The 15,498-nt window shown below is 33.3% G+C and overlaps 4 protein-coding genes across 5 annotated transcripts; 1 reads left to right on the forward strand and 3 right to left on the reverse strand.

Annotated features, from left to right (window-relative positions):
- The first annotated feature begins 395 nt into the window (after nucleotides 1-395).
- Nucleotides 396-1,713, forward strand: LOC145624540 (jasmonate-induced protein homolog). 2 transcript variants are annotated; one of them, XM_081677592.1, is made up of 3 exons: nucleotides 396-600; nucleotides 740-1,131; nucleotides 1,379-1,713. In XM_081677592.1, the coding sequence occupies exons 2-3, from the start codon at nucleotides 751-753 to the stop codon at nucleotides 1,562-1,564; spliced, it is 567 nt and encodes a 188-aa protein (XP_081533718.1). In that variant the 5' UTR covers nucleotides 396-600; nucleotides 740-750; the 3' UTR covers nucleotides 1,565-1,713. The 2 variants fall into 2 exon arrangements, with proteins under 2 accessions (XP_081533718.1, XP_081533719.1); XM_081677593.1 differs by lacking the exon at nucleotides 396-600 and having other exon boundaries at nucleotides 622-1,131.
- Nucleotides 1,714-2,094: 381 nt separating this feature from the next.
- On the reverse strand, nucleotides 2,095-4,635 carry LOC145624541 (ubiquitin-conjugating enzyme E2 7-like). The gene is made up of 6 exons (XM_081677594.1): nucleotides 4,479-4,635; nucleotides 4,267-4,369; nucleotides 3,687-3,784; nucleotides 3,295-3,395; nucleotides 2,682-2,759; nucleotides 2,095-2,397 (listed from the first exon to the last, which is right to left on the reverse strand). The coding sequence occupies exons 1-6, from the start codon at nucleotides 4,525-4,527 to the stop codon at nucleotides 2,320-2,322; spliced, it is 507 nt and encodes a 168-aa protein (XP_081533720.1). The 5' UTR covers nucleotides 4,528-4,635; the 3' UTR covers nucleotides 2,095-2,319.
- A 1,190-nt stretch (nucleotides 4,636-5,825) lies between these two features.
- On the reverse strand, nucleotides 5,826-8,933 carry LOC145624542 (ubiquitin-conjugating enzyme E2 7). Its single transcript, XM_081677595.1, has 6 exons — nucleotides 8,706-8,933; nucleotides 8,455-8,557; nucleotides 7,842-7,939; nucleotides 7,641-7,741; nucleotides 6,886-6,963; nucleotides 5,826-6,315 (listed from the first exon to the last, which is right to left on the reverse strand). Exons 1-6 carry the CDS (start codon nucleotides 8,752-8,754, stop codon nucleotides 6,238-6,240), a joined length of 507 nt encoding a protein of 168 aa, XP_081533721.1. The 5' UTR covers nucleotides 8,755-8,933; the 3' UTR covers nucleotides 5,826-6,237.
- Nucleotides 8,934-11,482: 2,549 nt separating this feature from the next.
- On the reverse strand, nucleotides 11,483-12,420 carry LOC145620096 (osmotin-like protein). The gene has a single exon (XM_081674745.1). The coding sequence runs from the start codon at nucleotides 12,378-12,380 to the stop codon at nucleotides 11,637-11,639; it is 744 nt and encodes a 247-aa protein (XP_081530871.1). The 5' UTR covers nucleotides 12,381-12,420; the 3' UTR covers nucleotides 11,483-11,636.
- Between the last annotated feature and the right edge of the window lie 3,078 nt (nucleotides 12,421-15,498).

A 15,498-nucleotide genomic window follows, 5' to 3' on the forward strand; every position in this document is an offset into this window, starting at 1 on the left:
GAATTTTGGTTTCTTGGTTTTGGTTTTGATTTCGGTTTGTTGGTAAATCTAAAACTAATAAGAAAACTAGCAAATTATACATCTTTGGCTTGTGTACATATAAGTATGAAAATTGCAGATTCCATTTATCAAAAGAAGAAAAAGGAAACTATAATAGATAGTACTCCGTGGTATATTATTCCCTATGTCGATCATATAAATCGGACCTACAAATTGATAGGAGAATCAGTACAAGTGTATAACTAGTTAGTAGTTACTCAATAACAGCCAAGAATAGTAGTTCACTGATGTATCTTTGAAACAGAATCACAGGAATGCATTTCACCACTTTATGCCCAATTTCTTGGTACCTTCTCTTTATTGCACTTGGTAGGTAGTGTCACTTTTATCTATGAAAACATTCTTATGCTATGACAAGAACCTAAAACTTTCGGATTCGATTACAATATTCTTGTATCACATTTCTTGTGTATTGCGTTTACAATACGCACTGTTTTCCTGTATCGTTCCAATTTTATCTAAAATCTCGAAGAAATAAGAAAAATACGTAATTGCTAAGGAGGTCTATAGCAGTCAATTACAGCATCTAAACGTACTCAAGTATTTTTCCTCTTCAATTTCTCTCCATAATGTTATAAAACATGTAGATTTCAATATAAACTTTGTTTTAATGCATGAAATTTCAAAGGGTACTAATTTTCATTTTTCGTGATGATTAATTATTTGATTGATCATACAGAGTAGGGTATTATGGCTTCCTCTCAACAGCTGCCAGCTTCAACATCAATACTGCAAAATGAGGACAGAGCAGTTGTGGAGCAGATGATGAAAGAGGCAGAAAAAATTCTACTCTCAGACAATCCTAACGTTGAGAAAATGCAACTTCAAATTGCTGGTTGCATATTAAACATAACCAAGGGAAGCCGATTACATATTCATAGTAAACATGATTGGAGTGGCCAAGTAAGCTTTCGAGCTGAGTTTCCTGCAGAAATTCCAATAGGAGGGACGGCGAAGTTTGTACACTATGGAGCTCCTTCAAAAGGCTCCAAGGCTGCCGTGGTGTATGCTAGTGTCGATTGTGCATGGCTCTTGGCTTGGTATGTACCCTTCGGCGATGAGCCTAACAAGGTATGTTTTTAACTTCCATGCTATAGATTAAGCTAAAACGTTCTAATATAGGCTAATTGTCATAGAGAGGAGTCCCTAAAGATGTGTAAAGGTTATGTCAAAATTAGTAAAGTCACAAAGGTTAGTATATCACATATAGTCATATACGATGAGGATTGCAATTCATATTTTTAAAGCCAGTTGAGGCAATACGTATGATTGAACTGAATTTGATGCTTTAACGCGATTTTCTATGGATTGTTTGTAGGTATATGTTGAAGATGGACCAAAAGAAAACTATAACGTCATAGATTGGTATGAAATAGAAAGAAAACTGGAAGCATCAGGCAACACGAGTGTTTATGAAAACACGTCCACAAGATGCAAGTCCATTGCAGAGCTTAATGGTGATGGCAAAAAGGTTAAACTTGGCGCTATGTTTCTCAATGGATGACTGGCTAGAATGTTAAATCTTGTTGGTGGTGTAATTGTATGCTGTTATTAGTCCAGAGCCATGTTCAAGAGTAGACCTTGAACTATATAAATAAAGGCTCTGTTTATATAAATAAGTAATAATGAAGATGATCTTGATGTTATTGCAAACTATTATGAACTACGTTACTTGCCTATATACTATGAAGATCAGTAACTTCTTATGATGGCCTTTCCTAACATGCAGTGTACACATCAAAGAAGAATCCGACCTCATACAACCCAAACACATCGAGTTTTTATACAGGCTATTGCTAATGGGTAGAGTAATTCATTAGTTTGGTTTTGCTCAGAGATATCCAAGAGAGAACTTCACAATAATGCATCAACCACATACAGACATACAGAACCACGACGGAAGGCTCTATTTGTTTGAAGATCTGAACACATCCCTACCTTAATGGTTAGCTCATCACGCAGAAACACCAAGAAATATAAGAATTGGAAAGAAGATCTTGTTTGAGTGGAAACTAAAAGCAGCAATTATGAAACTAACAATTAGAATGAGAACCTGATATCATTAATTTGATATGCAATGTATTCATAAATACAAGTAAAAGGGTTACAAATAAACTATAATGAGAAAGAATCATCCCTTGTTTGTACTGGGAATGCAAACTCCTAAGCTTCAGGACAAAGAATAGATATTAAAGACACAACAAAAACAGGACAGAAAATAAATGTGATTTTCCAGTTGATCTTTGGAGGATTGGAAGATCATAACATCTCTTGAGACAGCCTTATGCAACGGCTGACCCTTTTCCTGAAACCATTTCTATCGTCCCTCCATTGCTTCTGCAAGTATATATAACAAGATTACGTTTAGCTTGTTGCATTGAGCTGTGTTCTCAATCTTCTCATCAATATCAAAAATGTAATGCAGCTTAAATTTGCAAAACTCAAATAAATCAAAGGAATATCAGTGTTAAGTTAAATAAAGAGCTTGATAATTGGTCCAGAGAAATGGTCATCATAGATTGCAATACAGGTGAAACTCAATCAGCAAAGCCTTGCAGTAAGGAAATTTCATTTAAACAAGCCATACTACTATAACTAACAGAAAAGGCAGTAGGGTTTACCGCAGCTTCAACATTGGCTGGAGATTCGTCGTTAGGACTAGCAAGCATCGATATGATACTTAGAAGTATACTTTCAACCTATTAAGAAAGCATATGAAGTATTAGCAATACATAATCAAAGAATTTCTTTTTCTTTTGTTGTCAGAAAGTGAAAAACATAGGCAGACTTCCTCACACAAAGCCATATTAACTCATCCTTGAAATTCTTTTGCATGAAATGCATAGTACACGAAAGAATGAAGGGGGCAAATCTTGTATAATTAATGTACAGATGCATATGCGTACATTTACAAGATTGGATTTGTTACCAACTCGGTGATGCTAAATTTGCTTACAAATTACTTTCACCATTAATGAACAAATTTGCAAATAAGTTAAATCCTTGTAACTTGACACAGGACAAACCACATACACAACTTATAAGAATAAGAATTACTTGCAGATATAAATTATAAAGTTGAATCCAAATAACTTAATTCAGGACACTTATAAGAATAAGAATTACTTGCAGATTGAAACATTATAAAGTTGAATCCTTCTACATGAGATTTAGATTCTCTAAATAACTTGCCCAAAACTATGCAACAGAAAAAGTAAAAAGTAAGGATAATACCGTATGGACAGGAGTCCATCGTTCACTTGAAAGCTCATATCCATTCGGATCATCACCAGGAGGATGAAGTATCGATATGCAAACTTTTCCATCACTATAAACTGTTATATTTAAGCAAAAAAAAAAAAATACCATTAGCAAGAAGCTTTTCTAAACGCAATGAATCAAGAAGCGTTCAAACTTGATGCAAATTCACAACGTCTAATAAAATTTGTCATCTTTCTTAAGATCAAAGAGTTTATAATTGGATTATACCATTAGCAACAAGCTTTTCTAAAGCTATGATTCAACTAGAGTTTAAACTAATTGCAAAAATTCAAGACATCCAATTAAAGTTATCATCTTTCATAAGATCATATACAGTAGTTTATAATTGAATTTTAGTATTTTACCATTGGGATGCCACATTTCGGATGTAAACGTTACTGATGGCGGGCTGTTGGGATAATTCTTCGGAAATTTCATTATTGCATTGAAAAATCCTCCTTCACTGTATACAATACAAGTTTTGAAAATGTTATTAACTATTATTTCTCAGCATGAACATGCTAATACAAAGTATTTGATAATTTACTGCATATAATACCAGATATTTACACAGGAATAAAAAAAAAAAAGAACTCAATCAAGAGAAAACCTAAAAAAAAAAACCTAAAATCACAATATAAGTCCATTTTAATTTTACATATGAACAGTACTAGCAGCCAATTTGGTATACCTATTATTAACAATCATAAATCTCCCAATTCAACATCGCGTGAAATTAAAGCCAAAATTATATTCTCACACAATACTATTTTACTTTTTTTTTTTTTTAAGGTGGGAAAAGGTAATCGTTTAAAAATCCCCAATATTCGTAATCAAAAAAAAAAAAAAAAAAAAAAAAAAAAAAAAAAAAATGAAATCAGAAATTGAAATTCAACAAAATTAATTCAGAAAATAAATTAAAATTAATAAGAGTAAAAATCTTACTACATAGTATCAGGAGGACCGATAATAGTTACACTCCATTCAAACAAATTGTTCTCCTCTGATAAACCTGCTGAAAACCCATCAACTGGATGTTTGCAAAGATCTGAAAATTCACCAAACAAAAACAAAATCGCATAAAAAATCAGAAAAAAATACAAATTCAACAGAATAATTGAAGAAATTAGCTTTTATTTTGTCGAATCAATTGATACCTTTAAGCTGCTTTTGGAGGAGGAGAGAAGCTTGAGAAGGAGAACCCATGAAGGAGAGAGAAAGTTTTTCGAATTTGGACTTTTTTTTTTCAATAGTGATGACGGCGATAGTACAGAATTATGAGTTTGGGTTCTTAGCTGCTTATATTTATACTTTTTTAAGCTTATGATTCTTCTTGTCTAAAATTATTACTCCGTAAATATATATGGAATACTTTCCCCTTGGTGCAGTAGATAACTCGTTACTTCGTTAGAGATATGTATTAATACAGGTGCGACTCAAGTTGGATTATCTAATGCGACTCAAGTTGGATTATTTAATTGATAAATGAAATTATAATTTACTCGTAAATCTCTACTCGCTAAATATGTAATCTTTCCATTAGATGTACGTAGTCGGACTTAATTTGGTAACTTAGGAATAATTAGTAGGTTACCCTAAAATCTATTCAACTTACATCCAAAAAAAGGAAAGACTAAAACGCAACTGGCCAATTAACTTAATTAGATGGCATCCTTCAAAAAATAGGGTCCAATTGCCCAAGTGTCGGCATGTGTGGGGCCAAGTTGGTGATATCAATTAGTAACTTTCATTGCCTTTTTTGAAGAAAAGCTCAATTCGATGAATAGTCGGTTGGTCGCTTGGTTCATGACTAAAAATATCAAGTGCAACAAGTAACAAAAAATAGGTTGTACCATTAATAATCTACTCGTTGAATTCTAAAGTATTCTTACTTTTACAAGGAAGTTAAAATCACAGGATGTTTAAGTGTTAAGAGTAGTGGTCTTTCTTTAGATCTAAGAATTTTTAGTTGAAAACATGGTAATTTTTTTCACAGATAAAATTCGAGAAATTGTGAGAATTGCTCCTCCAAAAAAAAGGCTAATTTGTTCTTAATTCGCACATTAGTTAGGGGTAAAAATAAGACAGAAACTCCATCTCCTTATAGCCATACATCAATGGAGTTCAAGGGATAACCGGAATCATCAACCAGACGACCATGGGAGATATGACATATTACAGATAGGTTTGAATGTAATGATGCATTGATGCTCACTAAGAGTTCAGTTTCCAAATAGCTATTGCCATTGTGTAGAACAATTAATATTACATACTGAACTACTACACATCAGAATCACAGTAGTATTATTTTAATTTAATGTGCAATAGAAATAGAATATGTACGTAAATGGAATCCAATACTATATCAACCTTAATTAAGAAATTGAGAGTCCAAACCAGACACAGGCATGCAACATTAATGTGACGTATTAGGTCAACTAACAAGAGTAAACCATACCCATGTAAATAGAACTTAGGAGAGCTTATCTGCAAGATTTGTCACATATAACAAACGATAAATCAATTGCATTCGCCAATTTGGCTAAAAAAGAAGCATGAACTCTTTAACAGCTGATTGCGCATCCAGCAATTTTTTGCCCAGCTATAAACGCAGAAATTCCACATATTGAAACACATACTGTCATTTCGACTCAAAATAACGCAGCAAGCACAATCAAAAGTTAATAATCTAACAACGGGCATGAGGGAATTTTGACAGAAATCTTATTCAATCCCAGTCAAAACTCCTGCAATAACTAATCTGATCCCACCTAATTCCCCAAAATAATTCTATAAAAACAGTTCTCCCATTAGATTGTTTTTCAAATTTCCTATCGCACGGGAGCACAATGGCAACATCTAATGAAGGCCAAAGCAGGTGAGAACACTTGAGAGATATGTAGCCATGTAGGTGAATCATAGCATCTCTTGCGATTTTCTTACACACCGGCTGACCTTTTTCCTGAATCCATCTCTATCTTCCCTCCATTCCTTCTGCAAAATTTTAAAAATATAGTTCAATCCTCTGACAGAAACAACATCTAGATTTCAGATTACAAAAACAAATACAGCATTTTGGATTGTTTTTAATTATGTCAGATGATTGAGAACGCAAACGTAGAAAAAAAAAAATCAAAATTATCCTGCAAGTAGCAAAAGAGGGTGCATGTGCACACAGACGTCCTATTATTTAACCTATCACTCAACATTCTAAATAAATAACTGTACAGAGAACCCTCAACCAGAAGTGAATCTATGAGACCATAATTCCACCCTGAAAACCCCAAAAGCACTTGACAATAGTAGCCAGTAGGTCCATAGTTTTAAGGTGAAAGATTTAAATTCCAAAAAGTGATTATGGGTATATACATGAATATCTCTAGCTGTAGTGAGAGAGTTTGTGACGAAAGGGCTTAGCTACTAGAGATAGAATTCTTGATAACAACCGGACCTTAAAAAGCTAACATAGTATGAACAAATTATGAATCCAGCAGACAAAGCATATTAAATCTTTTACAAATATGAGTAAGAATTTCCAAAACAGCAAAAATACATGCAACGTACCGCAGCTTCAACATTTGCTGGAGATTCGTCATTAGGACTGGAAAGCATTGATATGATACTAAGAACTATGCTTTCAACCTGACAGAAACATAAACAAGTGTAAGCATATGAGCAGTCTTAGCAATAAAATAAAATAAATCAATAGTTAATATTGAGATAGGCAACAGAAACAAGAGAGGCAATCTTATAGTAACCAGCCAAACAATCTAATTCATCATTTACAAATAATCCTTAGGCAAACTTAAACTTTAGGTACAGAACTTCAAAATTGCCATTCAATCATAAATGCCACAACTAACCATGCATTATGCCCTCAGTTCAGCTAAGTCTAGCAACACTACAAACTCACAAGATCCATTGAATGTCCAGGAGGAGGAAAAAAAAAAACTTGAAATTACACCAACCAAATCTATATGACTAGGGAAATCAATCTCTTAAGTATAATAAAGTAATATACAACCACAACTACTACCAATTGGCTATACTCATGAATCGATTATATCACATTGACAAGATAATATAGGTATAAATTGTCGATGGCAACAAGTACATTTTTCCTTCTAATCCAGATTTTTTTTTGGAGAAATAGCTGCATAGGTTATTACTGTATTAGATACTCCATAATACTGCGCATATACGTTTGCAGATACATTTTTTTTAACAGAAACAGTCAAACGTCACAAGATTAACAAAAACTTCACATTTCAAAGTCATCAAACAAAATCTGACTAGTTCTCAGAGTAATGAACACTCACTGTATGAACTGGACTCCATCGCTCACTTGCAAGTTCATAGCCATTTGGGTCATCGCCAGGCGGATGAAGAATTGATATGCAAACCCGGCCATCAGTATAAACTGTGAAAATTCACCAATGAACATCTTTGAGAAACACACGATATTACAGTGATATAGAAATATCAATAATCAAGCCAACGACAGTCAAGAATCAACCAACCGTTTGGATGCCATATATCCGATGTAAACCTCACTTGAGGGGGGCTATTTGGATAATTCGGCGGAAATGACATAATGGCATTGAAAAATCCCCCTTCGCTGCAAAGCAGTAGGTTTGAAACTTGTAAGTATAAAACAACTACGAACGATAACTAATGCATCAAGAAGGTTACTTGTTCCAAAGAATTACTGATTCCAATAGCACCCAAGATTTATTATCCAATTTCATATCCGAGATACAAAAATCTGACAGATGAATCATCAAGAACCACCAATTGAACCATCAAATCAAAATTAACAATCTAATCCCCACTTCAAACAAACAGGCAAAAACACATTGGATCATCGACAAGAATCAAACATCTTCTCAGCAAAGATCAAAAAAGGATCGTCAGCACAAAATTCAACAGCAAAACAAGACAACAAATCAAATTGCAAATACCAATCAAAAATTGAGATGAACCAAACGTTATAAACCAAAGATCATCCTAAAAATTCATCAAATTCATCGCTAAATTCACATAAACTTAAAACCCTAGAATCCTAGTATACCAATTAAACCCCAAAAAAATAAAAAATAAAAACAGCGAAATTACAGAATAAAAGAAACATACTAAAGGGTATCAGGAGGCCCAATCACCGTAACACTCCATTCAAAAAGATTATTTTCATCAACCAATCCAGCTGAAAACCCATCAACAGGGTTTTTGCAAAGATCTGCAAAAAAACAGAAAATCAATCAATAATTCCACAAACAATTTGAAATTCCAAAATTCAAAAAAAAAAAAAAAAACAATTCAATCAAACAGCAATCAAATCTAAAAATATCAGAGAGATCAATTGAAAATTGAATTGGGATAAAAACCTTTAAGCTGCTTTTGGAGCAGAAGCGAAGCTTGAGATGGTGACGACATGGAAGGAGGAGGAGAGAGAAAGAAGAAAAGCCGAGTAAGATTTGACGATAAGAAGAAGAAGAAGGGATTTGCTCAAATAGAAGATTCCAGAAGAGAGAGTTGCTTGAGAATCCGCAACTTTGCTCTTTCTTTCTCTCTCCTTCTCTTCTCTCTCTCCCACTAATTTTTTTTCTGCCTCTGCAAATATTAGCTTTAAATATTGCATGGGCCAAAGGAACCAGCTACTAGAGAATAATTTGGTATTTATATTTATCGCTTCTTTTTTTTTTTTTTCAAAACCCTATTTTTCATTCCAAAAAAACAATTTTAATTTTTTTTTTTTTTTTTGAAGGGAACAATTTTAATTTGGTACATGGATTGATGGAAAATTCAATTGTCCTTGTTCTTTTGATTTAATAGATGGATGAACATTGACAAATATCTTTTACTTGTAAGATTTTTTTTTTTCAATGATATCTTATAAGAATTTTAACCAAACACATTTTTTAGGTGAGATCTAAATTTGAAAACAACCTCAAATATTGATAACAATTAATTTGTTAAAAAAAAATTAGGGAATCAAATAATAAAAAAATATATAAATCTCTAATGATTAAAGGGGAAAAAAAAACAATATTAAAGTGTAATTTTTTTAAGAGGAGTATCATTAGTCATTGCATGAAAATTGTATTAGAGAATTGTTACATCGCCCAATAATTGCTCCAATAATAGCCAATAGTTCATTAATTGGGATAAACGCATAGTTGATTGTGTTTTTGGTATTTTGTAGATTGTCGATGATTATAACATCTCTAATTTTTATTTTTTTTTCCAAACACATATAATCATCCACGTAAATTCATAACAACTTATCATATCATATCATATCATATCATTGATCGATCTGGAGTGAATCTATACATTTACGATTATTTGAGTTAATCAATCTAACAAAAATCACATTAAATGTAACATAATTTTTCGTGACCAGCTTGGACCAAACAATATTATAAATAAGTTTTAAACAATAATTGTTGAAATTGACCTCCAATGCATTTCTTATGCCACATATATTTAATGTAATTTGAGTAACAATTTTATAAATCCATTTTAAGACGGATCCAGCAACATTTCACATAATATAATTTTTTTTTTTTTTTTTTGAGGGATCACATAATATAAATTAAAAGAAATAATGTGTGTGAAATTATTAGCCTAAAGCTATAGATAAATTAGATTTTGGGCGAGAGTGATGGATAGCTCAAGTGGTTAGAGCTACCCTCCCGATTCCAGGAGATCCTGAGATCGATTCTCACCACGCCCTCGTGGCTTTCTAAACACCAAAAAAATTAGATTTTGGGCCACAGAAATTGGTTTTGGGTAAAGGGTAACACACACTTTGGGTACATAATAATCAGGTTGAGGCCTTTGAGTGGGCTTTAGAGATTAGATCACTAATGATTAATAGGGGAAAAAAAGAACTAATTTAAAGTGTAATTTTTTTTTTAAGAGGAGTATCATTAGTCATTGCATGAAAATTGTATTAGAGAATCGTTACATCGCCCAATAATTGCTCCAATAATAGCCAATAGTTCATTAATTGGGACAAACGCATAGTTGATTGTGTTTTTGGTATTTTGTAGATTGTCGATGATTATAACATCTCTAATTTATTTTTTTCCAAACACATATAATCGTCCATGTAAATTCATAACAACTCATCATATCATATCATTGATTGATCTGGAGTGAAACTATACATTTACGATTATTTGAGTTAATCAATCTAACAAAAATCACATTAAATGTAACATAATTTTTCGTGATAAAATTAGACCAAACAATATTATAAATAAGTTTTAAACAATATTTGTTGAAATTGACCTCCAATACATTTCTTATACCACATATATTTAATGTAATTTGAGTAACAATTCTATAAATTCATTTTAAGACGAATCCAGCAACATTTCACATAATGTGTGTGAAATTATTAGCCTAAAGCTATAGATAATTATATTTTAGGCCACAGAAATTGGTTTTGGGTAAAGGGTAACACACAGTTTGGGTACATAATAATTGGGTTGAGGCCTTTGAGTGGGCTTTAGAGATTAGATCACTCGTGAGTCCGCCCTATAATCCTGCTGACGCTGTATTATTGTACTATGACTCTACGACTACGAGTACTAGTCTACTTTTCCTAATACGCTTTTCCCAGAAACTGCACAAAGATTCCTTTCACCCAATCCAATTTCCATCTTATCACTCATCTGTCATCACCATATTTCTTTCTTTCGTCCTCTGGTTTTCTAATTTTCTAGGAGTATGTCCAATAATGTACTCCTTTCCTTCACATCTCTCTTCATTTATTTGTTTCTCTTTTGGCTACTAAATGCTATGGAGTGCAGAGTGTAATTTTTAACATAGAAAGAAATTTTACGGAGTATTTTATTATATCGGTCCAAATTAAACATTAGTGAAAGTATGTGGTTCAAATAATAACAACGTGAGTTACGTGACAATATAACACAGTATAAGACACTTCAAGAAGAAAGAGAGAAAAGAAGAAGACACGTACAAAAGTACAAGTTTACAAGCCAAGGTAATTAGGACTAAAATTACACATCACTATCACCACGTAACAAAAGTGAGCATTCTTATTAGCTGGCTAAACTACACATTAACACACATACAAACAACTTAACCAAGAAAAAAACTGAGGAAATAATAACACAAAATAAGACTATAATTTCAAAGCAAAAGACTTTCATTTGTCCATTGATTCTTCATTTAGAGAGCAAATTAGACATACAAGAAACTGAGAAATAAAGAAAGAAAAAAGTAGCAAGATTTAAATTACTACTAATTCCCAAATATTCTTAATTATTTCTTAATCCTCTCTTCTAATGACAGAAAATGACTTTGAGCTCACGTGGGGCAGCACAGTCATGCATGAGCGAAGTGTCATGAGCATAAGTAAAGGAAGCAGGACAACCATGCTTGAAGTACTCTGAGTAAGATGACGCGTGACATGTTTTTGGGCTGTTATACTGATTCCTACAACAAAGTTGGTCAGTGTTAAAGGCTGCACATCCACTCTTGCAGCCCACAACCGGCCCATTACCATGTGGGCCTCTGAACTGAAGTTGTTCAGGGCACCCTTCTAGCAAGTTCTTCTTGCACCCCACCACAGGGCAAACTCCCTTGCCTTCGTGGGGGGTTATGGTCATGGGCAGGTTGAACCCGTCAACAAGGCTCACTCCGTAAGCAGAGTGATCCCTGTTGCCGTGGTGGATGCTGAACTGGGCTAGTGTGGCGGGGATCTGCCCACCTAGCCCATTGCATTCTAGGCGGCTACCACAGTCTCCGGTTGCGCAACTGAAACGTCCGTTAGCGTAGGTGCACCCAGTTCTGCCCCAAATACGGCCAGCCCAGTGAGTGTTTGGGACTGGGAAGGAGCGGTGGGTTAGGGAGGAGAGGGGGAAACCACCTTTTTCAAGGACTGGGAAGCCATGGTTGGGTAGGATAGCTGGCCAGATTGTGAATGGGCAGTTGTTGACAACAGTAAGCATAAGCTCAGATTGGGCTTGGGCCAAGCTCAGGATGGCTAGGAAACAGAAGAGAGAGAGAGAAGAAATAAATGCCATTTTTTTGGTTTAGATTAGATATTGATTTGGATGAAATGAAAGTGTTTGAGGGTGGTATTTATAGGAGGGAGATATAAAGGTTGGAGCTTATGGTAAAAAAAATTAAAAAATAAAAGTTTGGAAGGTGAAGGGATAACCTTGTAAGAATGTGTAAAAAAGACTTAAATAACCTTGCTAGGGTAACCTAGAAAAGAACTTTGTATAATTGCATCCACATGTAAATGACAGAGTTAAAGATGACAAAGACTGGTTTTGAGTTAATCCAAAACAACACACTGCAAAAGTTCAGGGTGCGTAGTTTCATCATCCAGGCAATTGATGAAGACTAAAGACAAACCAAGCTAATACGACATAACTTACTCCATATAGAGTTGAATAATACGGGTCATAGATTAGTGAGAAAGATATTTTCTTTTCTTTGAAATACTGCATCAATCAAACATTATCCAAAAGAAAACCATGTGTGTTTTGTAACATTATTGCTCTATAAACTTTGATGCCAAGTACTTAAATGAAAAGGTAGAGGAAAAAAAGTGAGTAAAACGGATTTAAGATTATGTTACAATATTGAATTAGGGATAAACTCTTACTATTCACGTAAAATGTGGCAATTAATTGAGGATATTCAAAATTAAACGTGATAATTAATTTAGAATTTAAAATTTAAATTATCCGTAGATCATAAATTGATAAGATCACTCCATATTCCCATTGGAAAAGAACATTGAGAATAAACCAATGGGCAAAACAACAAAAAAGATTTGGACTTTTTTTGAAAAAGCAATAAGTCTGATAAGTAAGCAAATCAGCCCACATTGATGGCGTTCATCTTCGGAACACAAGTTGGATTACATAAAGAAGACACTATTAAAATACCAGTAATTCATAAAGAAAGTTGCTAGTTTGAGTACTTCTATAGGTTAAAATAAGAGAGTACAATGAGCATTGAATTTTGAAGCCTTGAGTTCCGACAAAGAGCTTGGCGCTTAACTAGGGGAACCCCAAGTAATTTAATTTAATAAACTGTGGTAAATGGTATCGACCCATCCAATTACCCAACCCATTAATTAAGATTCGGTAAAATTCTGGAACATAGACTAGGAAGGAAAGAAACAGTGTCTTTGCAAATTGCAATAGCAAATTACAACAGCCCTTTTCACTCGTGCAATACCCTAGATAAAAGAGCATCCAATGTTTAAACATCGAACACCCAAAAAAAAATATTCCTTAGGTTATTTATTGCAACCAAATAAAATGAGCAACATTGTACAGTACGAGCAACATAAAACAAATGGATGTAGGCCAATCAATGAATGAATGAAATGAGTTTTGAACTCAAATAAAGTATGATATCTAGCAACCCTACAAATTACACAACCGCATCCCCGCATTCAACAATAATCTTTTTATTTCGGAAATAATGGTTTATAGCTAATGATAAGCGTATTGTAACAAAATGTCTTATTTTTAATTAGTTGATTATAGTTAAAATATATTCCAATAGAAAAGAAAAAAGTCGGAAAGTGACTTTAATCTTACTATTGTGCTTAATGCCTAAGGAAACCTTAAAACTTCTTAGGGGAGAGATTGAAAAGGCATGTTGTATAAATTAATTATTATTTGAGAAGGTAGAAGTTGGTACAAATAGTTTAATGTAAACTCCATACGTAGTACTCTACTACTCCGTATATAATTAGAGGAAGATCAATAGATTAACTTAAAATGGAGGGAAAACTATGAAATAATTTAGAGGTGGAAAGGAACAGAAAAGGGGACAAAAAGAGGCGAATATCCATGCAAAAAGATGCTTAAAAAAATAAAATAAAAATGCATGAAAAAAAAGCAGACACACTTGTTTGAGGACGTGAGGTCCGAGGAAAATGATAAAAAGCACAAAGACATTAGCTATCCACGAAATACACATTGCCGACGTTGTTGTACGTGCTTTTGCTCTTGTCTGTCCTTAAAAAAAAAAAAAGGAAAAACATATTGAGAGATGGATGTTTGATAGTGGGACCAGATTTGGAAGCCCATATCATAAAGGAGTCCAAACAGAAAGCGACTCGCTTTTTATGGATTGAGTAATGGAAAAGCCCAAGTAATATGTCCATTAAGCCACTTCATTGGGCCAATATCCAGTAAGAAGCTTAATTCAGATCATCAGATGTGCTGTATTTTAAAGGAGAAAGAGGGCTTAAGGCTCCTGAGGTCCTACGACTTCTACAGTTCTACCCATCAATCTATGGAATAGTCATGACCATTATCAAATGTTCTACAGAAGGATAGAGTACATGACTCAATAGCTGGTTCCTACAGGCGCCTGTACGGTGCAACGTACAGTCGTTTTGTAGGAAAGAACATGATATATAAAAGTAATGAACATATAGTTATAGTGAAAAGAACATACTATTAAAATGTAATGAGCATATACCTAAAGTAAAAATAACATACTATTAAAATGTAATGAACATATACCTAGAGTGAAAAGAACATATTTGCACCAAAAAAATACATAAAAAGAACATATGTTTATGTTCATTGATCAGTCAGTATAATGTACTTTATTTGCAACATAAAGAACATTGCTTAATGTGAAATGTTTATTAAATTTTGTCTTCAAATTAGGGTGGTTATATATAGATAAAGTTTATTACATATTATTATCATGTTCTTTATTAATATTGCAGATGTTTTTTAGATATGAAAAAAATATATAAAATTGAATGTTCGTTACAAAACAACTATATGTTCTTTACAAAATAACTGTATGCTCTTTACAAAATAGTTACATGTTCTTTTTGCATTTTTTTGCTGTACCAAGCAAGGTACAGCCGCCTGCACCTTAAAATTTTCATACATGACTATATGACATTAGTACATTACTACGGAGTACATCATTAGTGGTAAAATGTAAGACTATTGTAGCAATTTTGAAATGGAGGGATTAGTATTTACTCGGCATAACACAACAATTAGTTGAATAATTAGCTACAGCCTGTTTAGTACGAGTGGTTGACAAGCTTTGTTTGTTTTGAAGGAAAACAATTCATGGAAAAAAAAATCAGTTTTCAATGGAAAACATAATTTAAAAGCAAATTTTCCTTTATTAATTTGCATT

Source organism: Chenopodium album, chromosome 3 (genome assembly GCF_948465745.1).
Source record: "Chenopodium album chromosome 3, dcCheAlbu1.1, whole genome shotgun sequence".
Classification (NCBI taxonomy): domain Eukaryota; kingdom Viridiplantae; phylum Streptophyta; class Magnoliopsida; order Caryophyllales; family Amaranthaceae; genus Chenopodium; species Chenopodium album.

Coding starts and splice junctions, on each gene's coding strand:
- LOC145624541 (XM_081677594.1), bottom strand. CDS start 4,527: ATGGGTTCTCCTTCTCAAGCTTCTCTCCTCCTCCAAAAGCAGCTTAAA. Junction 4,370..4,478: donor CCTCCAAAAGCAGCTTAAAG/GTATCAATTGAT, acceptor GTGAATTTTCAG/ATCTTTGCAAACATCCAGTT. Junction 2,398..2,681: donor CAGCCAATGTTGAAGCTGCG/GTAAACCCTACT, acceptor ATATACTTGCAG/AAGCAATGGAGGGACGATAG.
- LOC145624542 (XM_081677595.1), bottom strand. CDS start 8,754: ATGTCGTCACCATCTCAAGCTTCGCTTCTGCTCCAAAAGCAGCTTAAA. Junction 7,940..8,454: donor GGGCCTCCTGATACCCTTTA/GTATGTTTCTTT, acceptor ACTGCTTTGCAG/CGAAGGGGGATTTTTCAATG. Junction 6,316..6,885: donor CAGCAAATGTTGAAGCTGCG/GTACGTTGCATG, acceptor AAAATTTTGCAG/AAGGAATGGAGGGAAGATAG.
- LOC145624540 (XM_081677592.1), top strand. CDS start 751: ATGGCTTCCTCTCAACAGCTGCCAGCTTCAACATCAATACTGCAAAAT. Junction 1,132..1,378: donor TCGGCGATGAGCCTAACAAG/GTATGTTTTTAA, acceptor GATTGTTTGTAG/GTATATGTTGAAGATGGACC.
- LOC145620096 (XM_081674745.1), bottom strand. CDS start 12,380: ATGGCATTTATTTCTTCTCTCTCTCTCTTCTGTTTCCTAGCCATCCTG.